This window comes from Lycorma delicatula, chromosome 5 (assembly GCF_047948215.1).
Source record: "Lycorma delicatula isolate Av1 chromosome 5, ASM4794821v1, whole genome shotgun sequence".
NCBI lineage: Eukaryota > Metazoa > Arthropoda > Insecta > Hemiptera > Fulgoridae > Lycorma > Lycorma delicatula.
In genome coordinates, this window is record NC_134459.1 from 46138959 (window position 1) to 46152067 (window position 13109).

The following is a 13109-nucleotide window of genomic DNA, read 5'->3' on the forward strand; positions in this document are numbered from 1 at the left end:
CTGTTCGACTCACTGATGGGTGCAAAGCCCAGATATGGTGCTTTTCAAAAGATTTAGAGAAACTTGGGTGAAACTCAACAAGAACGTTTACATAACTGGTCGCAATGAAGTGCCTGCTGATGTCCACTCTACCACTCTTTTTTTTCCCCCTTCTCTCCCCGACCGGATATCCAATTAAGTATACTCAGTTGGGGAGAGTGTCCATATACTCTAAGGAGGCGTCCCCCACCCACCGGTTGCGCGCTCGGCACGGCATGTTAGCCTCCCCAGTCTTGGATCTTTTTTTCTTTTCAGTGCCTGCCTCTAATTCCCCGTTTCGAAGGCAAGGTCCGGCGATGCCGTCCCCCACCCCCTCCACGGGGAACCGGGACTTGGTCATGATGCCTGCCTCTAACCGACGATGCCAGTCCCAGAAACTCCGAAGAGCCCCAGTGTCAACACCGCCGGTCGGGACTCGGTCTTTTCTTTTCTTTTCCCCATTCACAGTATCCCCAGGAGTTCCATCCCCATCACAGGAACCCGCACACCTCAACATACGGGCCCTCTGAGGATAAACTGTCCTCCCTTCCCTACACCGTGCCTAAAGTCCTTGGCACCTCGCGTCTTCCTCTTTCGTTCTGAGAACCACTGCAGCGAAGTTTGTGAACCAATCCCAATTATTATTGTTGCTAGTTAGCCAACTCACTAGATTTTCCACAGTTAAATTGTTTATTATTATTTCGTATCTTAAGTCCTCCCATCTCTGGCACGTGAAAACCGTGTGTTCCATGGTATCTACCTCTTGGCAATAGATACACTGAGGGGCTTGTACGCTTACCAAATCTGTATAGATACTGGCTGAAGGACCCATGACCGATCATTACCTGCATCATGTAAAAGTTCATGTTACCTTTTTCCTTGTTTAGCCAGTTATTTAAATTAGGTATCAATTGTCTAGTCCATGTCCCCGTTTGCAAACCAGCCCATTCATTCTGCCATTCACTCACAATGATGTTTTCCACCTCACAATTTAGCATTCCTGCTGTTCTCAATCTTCGCTTTTTTATTAATAATTCTATGGGTGGCACCTCCGCCAGAACACATAACGCCCCATACGAAATTGTTCGATACCCTGCTACTGTTCTTATTAGTGCTAGACGGTGTATACTCTTCAGTTTTCGCATGTTCCTCTGTGCATTTATTGCCTCTCCCCATATTGGGGCAGTGTACAGCATCGATGACATTACCGCAGAGGTTATCAACCTCCTGACCGACGTTTTGGGTGCGTTATTGTTATTGAACAATCCCCTCAGTGCTCTGGTAGTGGGAGCAATCCTTTTGCATATCATTTCTACATGTGCACTAAACCTGAGGTTCTTGTACAACACAACCCCCAAGTATTTTGTGTTATTAACTTCTTGTATGCGCTCCCCTCTTATTTCCACATTTATATTCCTAATTCTTCTCCGGCCCGAGAACACAGTGCATTGGGATTTTGCCGTAGATATCTGTAGCTGATTGTCCCTTAACCATTCATCAATCTGGATCAAGGCTCTATTGGCTTTATTCTCTAGATTGTTTATATCCCGGTCTTATACCAGGATTGCCACGTTGTCTGCGTACCCGACGATAGTCACACCCTCTGGATAGTGTAACCTAAAGACTTGGTCGTAGAAAATGTTCCAAAGCAAGGGACCGAGCACGGACCCCTTTGGAACACCCCCCGAACATCCGATAGGAAACCAAGCCTTCAACTATATTGACTTCGATATACCTCTCGTGCAGGTATTGTCTGATTTGATAAATTATATAGCTTGAAATATCCATTCTCATCAATGCTTCAACTATAGCAGACCATGGCACCGACCCAAAAGCATTTTTGATGTCTAACTATACAAGAAATAACTGTATACAAAAAATGTAAACATTAGGGGTAATCATCTTGTTCTCCACGTGCCTCTTCTGACTGATTTTGCCCAGTTTGTTACTTTGTTTAGTGCATCAATTGTGGAAAAACCTTTTCTAAATCCATATTGGTCTGGATGTAAACAGTTTTTCGTATCAAGTTCTTCCTGGAGTCTGGACTCTACCACTCTTGGATTTGTTGAACACCACCTTTCTACACAGAAACACAGCAAGCTTTTTATCGAGAATTGTTAGAGTTAACAATGATCTTTCTTGGTGGCATTCTGAAGAATGGGCATACCAACTGTAAGTCATGCTAGTGAATGTCAAAGGCAATATATGCATTCAAAATAAACTTGTTTCAAAATCAATTCCAGTTATCTCATACAGAGAAGAATTCTTTAAGAAGAATATGTATTTTTGTTGTTAGAGTATGTATTCAAGCCTGGTTTCTTTCATCAGAAGCAATTAAAGCACCTTATGATGATTTCCTATTCATGCATCAATTGATAAATTATCAGGATATTGATACAGAAATTGGTAAGGCTGCTGCAAAAAACTTTTCTAACCATCTCTAGTACTTGGTTTCTGAAACTGTGGTTCTGACTTTATTTGATGACAATGTACCAACAGTGGTTAAGGCAAATTTGGCTCAAATTTTGGTGGAAGCAGGTAAAGATGAAGACGAGGAAGAAAAAAATCACCTGAGGAGGTACATTCTGTACCAAAATAATTTTACTTCCTTAACAATCATCAAGTTTCTGTTTTTTGTAACTCCTGATACAAAAACTTTCTTAATGAGATTTTCTGTCTACATTGATTTCCTCAACACACATCCTTCAATATGGAAGGATGATCCTGATTATGAAAGTGAAATTGAAAAAAACTAGAGCTGATAATTGCTGTAAATGACTTGCAGAAAGAGGTGTCAGACTCATTCAGGATTACAATAACATTCTTACAGAAGATGTAACTGATAAACAACTTGTTTAGCAGATCATTAACCAACTCCTACCAAAAAGTATCTAACTTCTACTAAATTATCTCTTAGGAAAGAATAATGTTTAATGTTTGTTAGTTCACATTATGTTTTGATTTTATAAAAATTATTGTTAATAAAAATGCATTTCTCTTTTAGAAGTTGTGGGGGTCATTAAAAAATAACCAAATATTTCTTACATTTTTTGTGTTATTTCAGAAATTTTTCAAATTAAGTTTTGGAAATTTTAATCAGAATGTTTTTGAACAATTTGGCTTTGCCTGGATGTGCCCACATAAATTTCTCTAAGAAGAAAGAAGTTGATCGAGATAGAGAAGAGTATACCACTTTTGAATAAAATTAATTGTTGTGTATATTATGTTCCAACTTGAAGGCATTTGAGGGTCATCTAGTAGTTGTCCGATTGAGTACGGACTGGATTTTGTTGGTGAAACAGAATTACGGGGTGGAAGCTGCACAGTTTTAATTTTTGGAAAATTATGTATAGCTAAAGGCCACCCTAATATGTACACACGCGTGTGCACCCCCCTACACACTTATTTTTTTGGTGTACTCTGATGAACTTTCTTGTAAATAACTCTTCATAGTGAGTTGTGCATTTATCTGATAATTTTTTAAAACAGTAAAAACATATATTTCAAAGAAGTAATTGAAATAATATTTCAATGTTGATATGTTTAAATTTTAATTTATTATGTCTGTGGTAATAACTATTTCATATACTATAAATGCTGATTAAAAAATAAACATATAATATATAAACTAAATAAAATCAAATTTTATTTATTTATTTATTTCAAAAAAAGGTTGTATAAATAATTACTTACAAAAAAAGTAAGCTATTTGGTTTCTTAAAGAGGTAAACTTGTATTTGAAGTAATGGAAAAACTGAAGTTGTTAGTATAAACAATTCATTCTTTAAACAAATTTTATTACCTAGGTGTATTTCAACAATTCTCACAAAAAAGAAGAAGTATAACTGAAATACATCTGTATACTTACAATGTGGAGAGCTTTGAAAGACTGATGAATGTAAAGTTTGATAAAATAGTGATCTGGTTATTGCTTAAATCCCTGAAATAAAAAAAATAATTCACTAGAAAATCATAAATTACATATTTAATTCATAAAAATTACAATGTAAACTTTTAAGAAAAATTAAGTTATTTGTTTCATTAAAACAAAATTACTAGAAATTTTCTTATAAAAAGAAAAATAATCAAAATTTAATCCAAAATGTAAATAAATAAAAGAGATTTATCTAGCAATATATTTAAGATGAAACCCACAATAATTTTAAATAATATTTATAAAAAAATGAAATAAAACAAAAAATATCATAAGGGTTAAAAATAATATGTTATTACTTACAGACGAGTAAGCGATTTAAGATGATTAATTCTATCAACTTGAATTTTGGTTATTTCATTGACATCCAGATATCTGAAAAAGATATTTTTGTGTTAAATATGAAATAAATCTATTATTGAATCGATGATATAAAAGCTTATTAGTTTTATTAATGACAAGTAAGTGTGCTTTCAGAAGATCTCTCATATCTACTACACAGCTCAAGCAGAGCTTGTGCAGTTTATCAGAGATCATCATTGTGATTAGTTTTCGCCACTGATGAGTGTGAACAACTTTGAAGTGCAGAATAGATTGTAAAAATAAATGTACTTTTAAATATATTAAAAATTAATTAGTAGTGTGAATTAATTCTCTAAGACATTTATTCTTAAAGTGGGTGATAATGTTCTTTGTGGGCGCTGGAGGCCTTCAGTGGAGGTGGTAAAAGACCCACAGAAAATTGGGAGCATTCAGGCGGTCTAGGAAGGCAATGGCTAATTAAAAGAAAGGCAAAAATGATGTTTTTCTGATATTTCTAATTAAAATTAAATACTTACTAAACTAGTATCAAAAATTAAAGGGACACCATATTTTATGATAAAAAATGATTGTATTCAAACTACTTTAACTTTGCAACCAAGAGACTTAAAGAGACGAATAAAAAAAAATTAAAGCTTGAATACTCTACTTTTTGACAGTATACTTCAGATTTCAAAAATTATCAATTAAAAAAAAATCAGAGAGAAGAAAAGTTTTAAGAATTTGAAAGTGTTTCTTCGTGTTTGATCAAGGGCATGGGGGAAACAAAGTTTTTTTGGTAAACTGCATTAAAATTGTTTAAAAGCTTAAGACTTTAGCTTTAGTTTTTTTTTGTATGTCTCTCTATGATTCTTCTGAACTGAAATATTCCACATTAAAGAGAAAAGGCCACTTTTGTCTTTAATGATGCATATCTCCCAATCTAAGCAACGTATTGGTACAAATAAATGTGGAAATTAAAGGGTTTTGATTTAGCTTTATTAACAAATTGTGAGGTCTTTAATGCAGCGTTGCAGTTTTTGGCTTTTGTTCATTTTGTGCCAATCTTTAAAGATTGAGAGTGCAAGATGTATCACCTGCTCTCAGCTTAATCCAAGATCTCTCTAAGCCCCTTGGTTGCATAGTTAAAACAGTTTGAATACAATCATTTTTTATTATAATATATAGTATTCCTTTAATTTTTTGTACCAGTGTATAATGTAGCAGTAGTATGAAATAAAAAAAAAATCAAATTATATTCTTTGTTATACACCCACTTTACTAACACAAGTTCAAACTTTTCTTTGTTCTGTGTAGCAGTCATGAAATGTATCATTTTGACATCTACTTGTAATAAATACAGTATGTCAAAACAAATGAGTATTTATTGCATAAAAAGCATTATTATTCAATTATCAATGAAGAAATGAAGAAAAAGTAACAGGAAGTACTTATACAACTCAAAATAAAATTAAAGTAGAAAAATAATAAACAAATGTATTTTTAATTTTTGAACATGATTATAAACATACCAATGATCAAGTATTATATGTTTTTATACCAAATTACAGCTTACATCATACTGTTTAGTTTATGAATCATGTAGCACTTCTCAAACATGTATTAAAATGATTAAGTCATCAATGCTTAAGTCAATTTTTATATGACTTTATTACTCTGTATGAGTTAAACAACGTGTTTTGTCCAATCCTGCATGAATTGACAGGATTATCGATGCTTGTTCTAACTTGCTCAGTACAAATTCTGTCACATGCAGTAAACAAGTAATTGCATGTTTATTCCTGTCGGTGCATGTTGCATTTCAAACCTATATAAAGGCAGTAATTGTTTCTTTTATTTTCATTAGCATTTTCCTGCGCAATCAGTACAGGTTTTTTAAAGTCAATCTTTTACTTATGTATTTGTGAAGTCAAAACCATGTCGGAAGCAAAAAAGAAGAAATGGCAGTACAGTGCGGAATATATTAAATACGGATTTATCAAAAATTCCAGAAATCCATCATCATCAATGTATCTTATTTGTCAAAAAACCTTTTCAAATGAAACGATGAAACCTTCCAGGCTACATGATTATTTTAATAAAATGCATTCAGGTAAAAAAGACAAAAAGATGTGGCCTATTTTCAAGAAATGGAAAAGAAGTACATAGCTCAGCCAACTATATCAACATGTTTTTCAGCAGCTTCCAAGCAAGACAATGACAGAATTCAAGTTTTGTACAATATTTCATTGTTAATTGCTAAAAACAGACAAACCGCACACTATTGGGGAAGATTTAATTTTACTGGCAGTAAAAGAAATAATAATCACTGTCCTCCATGCCTGCATACATCACTGCAATATGTTATCAGATCAGTTAATAAAATCAGAAACAACTCACTAAATGGGAAATTATTTAGTCAGCTTTGCGTTGTCAATGATGAAGATTTCAACTGCTTGCTGTTTCATGCAGAGGTACGCTGGTTATCAAAAGGTACATGTCTGACTTGATTTTACAATCTGTTTGACTCTGTAACAGAGTTCCTGGAAAACAAAGAAACAGAGTTGTGCAACAACCTCATTACATCATAGAATGATACTGCATATTAGACAGACCTATATAAATTATTTAACGATGTTAATCTCCAGCTTCAAGGTGATGACTTGAAATTAATTAAAACAAAAAATGTCATTGCTACTTTGGTTGCCAAACTGCTATTACACAAGAGAAATACTAGCAGACGTGAATTTAATAACTTCCCAAATTTATCAGCAGTATCCTTCAACAATGATGACTTGCTTATTTACTGTCAGCATCATTTTACTGGGTGAATTGGAGAACCTCCATGCTGATTTCAAAGAATGATTCCAGGGCATTTTAAATATGGACATACCAGACTGGGTATTAGATTGTTTTTCAAATGTCAACACAGCAGGATCATTCCAGTTAGAAGAACAACTTACAGAACTGACAACAAATGAAGAAATAAAAATAAGATTCAAGAATGGCTACCAAGAATTTTGGTTGCAAAAACCAATCGCACAACTGTACCTTGGATTATAGTCCATTGTTCGACGATTTCTGATAGCATTCCCATCATCGTATTTGTCTGAATGTGGATTTAATGCTGTAGCAACATTGCTAACCAAAAAGAGAAATTACTGAATGCCACGACTTACAGCTGTTCTTTTAAGTAAATTCAAGCCTGATATTAACAAACTCATTAAAGCACATCAGATTTTCATCCTTCACATTAATGTAAGTGTAATTTTTCAATTGAAAGTTCTGTTTTAATTATTCTATTAGGTAGATTTCATAAGAAAGCTACCTATTGTAATGGATACCACGATTCGACTTCCAAAAAGTTTTTGATGTATGTTTGCATTTCACACCCCCCAGATCCCAAAACCACTGTCAGTTCAGAAGTTTATATATACATTTATATTTATATATAATATATATATTTATATATATACATATATAAATGATATATTTTGCTTTCTGGTGGACACAATAACAATAATATTGTGCCAATCACTATCAAATTGATACAACAACCAAAAATCTCAGTCAGGTTTGTTAATGGGCAAAATCAAACATGGTGGTGGAAATAGGGGGGGGGGGGACTTTTTCGAAAAAACAAAATATCGCTATAACTTTCTTATTAAGTAAAATATTGAATCGTTTAAAGTTCCTACTATTATGTAGATAAGGGCCTAAAATTTATCTAAGTAAAGTTTTTTGATATCACTAACCACTGGCCAGGGGGTGGAAAAAATGGGGTTTGGAAGTAAACAAAACATACCTCCCTTAATAAGCACAATATCAAATTGATTTAAACTGGTAGTTAGTTCTCTAAACATTACCTAAAACTTTTGTCTGAAACAATTTTTGTTGACCAAGCCTTTTGATATGACGGCAAGGCATTACCAAAATGTTGCTGGAATTATAAAAAGATGGGGCTTTCATTTGCTAAACATGTAAAACCTTTTTTCACATGCAACTATTGTTGCATTGAATAAATTTGAAATTTTTCTTAACTTTAAGTTGAAAATCTTTTTTATCCCCTATTTAGCACTGGTGAAGTCTACCTCTGCCTTCTGGCATGCCAAAAGGGATTTTTTGACATATTGAATATGGTATTGTTATTGTCCTTATATAACTATGTAGATACAATTGTAATTATTTTGAAAGCAATTTTAATAAAAATACTTCCAAATATGATTAAATATGCATTTTAAATTCTCTTATTTAAAATGTAAGTTTCAACACAGAAATAGGATATGCCACGTTTTAAAACAATAATTGCAATTGCTGTTTTTAAGAGCACATCTTAGAAACTGCAATTGTAATTATTATTTTTAACAGATGGTAAATTTAAGAATTTTGGAGAGCGCTAGAAAATTTTTGATTCTCAATGTGGGCGATGAATGAAAAAGTTTGAGAACCAATGCTCTAAGGTGTTCTACGTTTTGGGTTTGTTTTTTAAATATGTTGCAATACTTCTTGCTGTTGATTATACTTTAATCTTCCAAATAATCACAATAAATTTGGTCTTTATGGTAACAAAACACTGTCATCATCATTTTACTGGGTAATGCATAGGATTTGAATTTGTTTCCTGGTGAGCAAACTCAGATGTTTCCAGTCCATACTTTGATGATTGGATTCTGGCTTAAAATGATCATTCCAAATTTCCTCTGAGTTTTCTGCCAAGTTTTATCTAAAATGGAAATTCTTTTCAAACAGGTGATATTTTCTATGTCATGGATGCTAAGCTGAATATCAAGACACTTTCAGTTTATGCAATAATTTTTTCTCTATTGCTATTTGTCTCTAATTATTATTGAACAACCCTTGCAGTTATACTATGTAGCTAAACTATATACTAGACAAGGGAAAATGAGCTAATTAATTCAAATTTTGCATGTCAGTTTCATACAGAGCTTGTCATTTCATGATCTTCATTAAACAAAAAAAACACAATTTTAACATTAAAAAAATTCTGAAAGGATGTATGAAATGGATTGTTCTTTACTTGATATCTCCAGATTGGATGACTGATTCAGATGAAATTTGGCACAATGATTTTTCTATATGAGACAGTGTTGCCAATTATGAAGATAGGGATCACAAGATCCTGTATTTAAAAGTGTTCAGTTAAATAGCAGAAGAGCTTTTTTACATAATCCTTTACTTATATACTTACACTTTTTCCTTCCAAGTTATATTCTGTTGAGAGCTAACAGAAGTTGTTGTTGTTTCAATCTTGGCTCAAGGTGTAAAATAAGAATGAATTACACTAGTTGACTTATATAGTGGCAGTTAAATTAATGTTTAAAATAATATACACTAATTATATTACATAAAGTAAGTAATATTTTACAGTAAAACAAATTAAGTAAAGTTATTGTAATTAAATAAATAATTAAAATTACATATTACTAAAAAAAACTTACAACTCTGAAGTTTCTGGTGGAATACCACGAGGGATTTCAGTCAACTTAGCACGTGAACATCTCACCACAGTTCCAGTACAAACACACTTTGGAGGACAATAATTATCTCCAAGACAGCCCTGATCATTTTCACCTGCTCACATTAAAATATATATATAATTGAAAATAACTATTTTACAACTTAATGTTATCTACAGATAAGAATTAATATTTCTTTTTTATCTCTAACATATTACAAAAATTATCAGTTATTAGAAATTAATTTAATAATAAAATATTACTAATGTAAACATGATTATGGACAGATGATGAGGCTGAAGCTAAATGTTGAAAAACAAAAGGTTATCTCATTTTAGATCAGTAATTATTTCTATGAGAAACATGTAAGATAACTTTTACTATCACCAATTTAATTATTATGATCCTGGGAAGAAAAAGCCACAATGCTTCAAAAGTTGTTTGAAAAGCCAACTTCAAAAATCAGCAAAGTAAAACTGATTTATCTTTTCTATTTAGTAGTGTAATTCAGGTTTCATTCATCTTGTAAATGATGCATGAGGTCAAGAACACATTATTATATTCAGTATTATCAGATTAAAATTTCTTCAATATAGTGTGTTGACCATACTAACATTCTATATTGTTATGTTACCTATATATTTATTCTATATAATGTGTTGTTGACCATTCTATGTTTTAATAATAATATCTGAAACATTATTCTGTTTTCTGTTTATTCTGTGGACCACCATTAGGTACTGTTTCAGAAGATGAGATGGACAATTTTTAGCGTGTGTGAAAATGCCATGCCTGACCAGGATTCGAACCCAGGACCTCCTGATGAAAGGCTGAGATGCTACCACTCGTGCCTTGGAGGCCAGTGAAATAACTAGGCCCTGTAAGATTTCTTATAAATAATTCTAAGAATATTCTTAGATAAGTATCATTATGCTATAAGTTGAGGACATTAAACAGCAGTATTAAAATAGTCAAACATGGTCGGTAATTCTGGACGTACATTACAAAAATAAAATCATCTGTCTTTATGAGATTGATGGATGGTAATCATAATCAACTTTGATATTTGTTTTTTACTAACTTGTGTAGAGTAGATATAGGCATGAGTGATTTTTTCCGTTTAATCCTGAAATTTACTTGTTTTTTTAATATGTTACTGTGAAATATAGAATTACATAATATAGGTTTTAAAACTGTTAGATTTTACAATATATTTTAATGTATCCTGTCTGTTATTCATCAGTTTCATTTTCATTTCTTTTATAAGATTAATTATAATTTAAATACGTAATTACTTGTGCATTGAAACTCATGATGAGGTAATTCATGTATAGGAGAATCCTTAACCCTAGTAGGTCCAGCACACTTTGGACCTCCAGCAGTAAGATCATGACTTCTCAGCCATTCAGCAAACCAAGCAAGATGACAGTTGCACATAAATGGATTTGATAGAAGATTTCTGAAAAAAAAAGAATTGCAATTAAATTAGATTAAAGTTATAATTATATTAATTATAATCATTAATTAGTAATAATCATATTAATAATTCATCTTTAGCTGTGCTAATAAATTAATTTTGTTTACGAATTTTAAATAACATTGGGATGTAATCAGCAAATTTAAAAGTAATTGTTCATTTATATTATGTGTTGTTAGCACACGTTAGCATTAGATTGATAACACAAAGTTGTTTTACTATAAAAATTAATCTTGCCAAATCTCTTTTCTTGGCTTGTCCACAATAATAAAAACTTGAAATAATGGGTATAAAATCACAGGAAAGAATTATTTATGAAATAAATGACATTTAATGTACATAAATTAAACTGGAAAAATAGTTAATTGAGGTTTAAAAAAATATTGATAAAAAACAGTAAATAGAGGATCCTTAACAGTAAATAAATGAAACAACTGACTGCTAGGTCTTAAATAAATAATAAAAATAAATTATTTTCATACCTACATTTGGTGTTAATAAATTACACATAAAATTAAATAATTCACCTTAACTTTACTTTAACAAGTTAATGTAATGTTCCATTCTCTAAACATGTAACTAGTTTTTAAAATGCTAAAGCATTTTTACAAGTTCAACATGACGAGAGAAAATAAGTGTATTCGCTAAGCCTGAGTTATATGTCCATAAAAAAATTATATGACTCATTGATGCATCATCCACCATGTTGAATTACCTTTTTCTAGAGTTTAGCTCCTCATCTTATCGTAATTTATGCAGTATTTTTTTTTATCTTTATTTGAACCAACATTTTTAAGAAAATAATAATTTTGGTGAAATGAAAAAAAAATTACTTATGCTAGGGTTGTCTTCTCTCCATACCATACACAATGTGATCATTTACTGTTTGATAATTATATTTTTAGGTCTGTAATCTAAAATAAAACATATATATAAATATTTTTTTCTTAAGTCTATACTTATAAGACGTATATTTCTCTATACTAGTACATTTTATTTTCATAATCAAAAACCAACTTGAACAACCCAAGTACAGAATTACAAAGTAAATGAAATGACACTTATTTTTTCTTTTATTCCAAAAGCACTGATGATAGTGCATCATCAGTTGTATATAGGATATATTTATATAAAATTCCCAAACATAAAAACATAAAAATTTTTAAATTAAAGATAAAATATTAAAATTACAATCATATATACAAAAACATATGAATTCAATTAAATAATTAACTGTTTTTGTATAAATGATTGTAATTTTAATATTTTAATCTTTTAATTTTAATAAAAAATTTTTGTGTTTGATATTACATATCAAACATAAAAATTTTGAAAATGATTGTAATTTTATCTTTAAAATTACAATCATATCTTAATTACAATATTTTATCTTTAATTTAAAAATTTTTATGTTTTTATGTTTGGGAATTTTATATAAATATATCTTATATACAACTGATGATATGGGATCCCGCGAAAATGCTTTTAGAATAAAAAAAAAAATAAATTAAGTATCATTTCATTTACTTTGTAATTTTGTACTTGGGTTGTTCAAGTTGGTTATAAAAATTGGGTCATTTTTGATTATAAAAATACAATAAATATATTATATATATATATAAATGTGAAAAATAAATACATTTTAAAAGAAGCGACATTTTTTAAATATATTAACTAATAATGCTTGTTTATAATTCCAAAATCATGCATAAAATTCTGTATAAATAAAATTTTACCATTGTGTGGTTCATTGATTTGCATTATAAAACTATTAATAAATATGTAAATTAAATAAAAAATAAAGTAACTTAATAAATAAATAATAATAGTTACAGTAACATTCAAAATGAGAAATTTATAAAAAATGGATAAAAAATTAACGCTTTATAAGGCCACTACTCAA

At 30.7% G+C, this 13109-nt stretch overlaps 1 protein-coding gene across 2 annotated transcripts in view; it reads right to left on the reverse strand.

The window, feature by feature from the left end:
• The window catches only part of sli (slit guidance ligand), a 725932-nt gene that overhangs the window by 23425 nt on the left and 689398 nt on the right, over positions 1-13109 (reverse strand). For both annotated transcript variants that reach the window (XM_075365250.1, XM_075365249.1), the window contains exons 18-21: positions 11025-11188; positions 9712-9844; positions 4256-4327; positions 3887-3958 (exon numbers count right to left, since the gene is read on the reverse strand). In XM_075365250.1, the coding sequence (XP_075221365.1) occupies positions 3887-3958; positions 4256-4327; positions 9712-9844; positions 11025-11188 (441 nt within the window). The remainder of the gene's footprint in view (positions 1-3886; positions 3959-4255; positions 4328-9711; positions 9845-11024; positions 11189-13109) is intronic.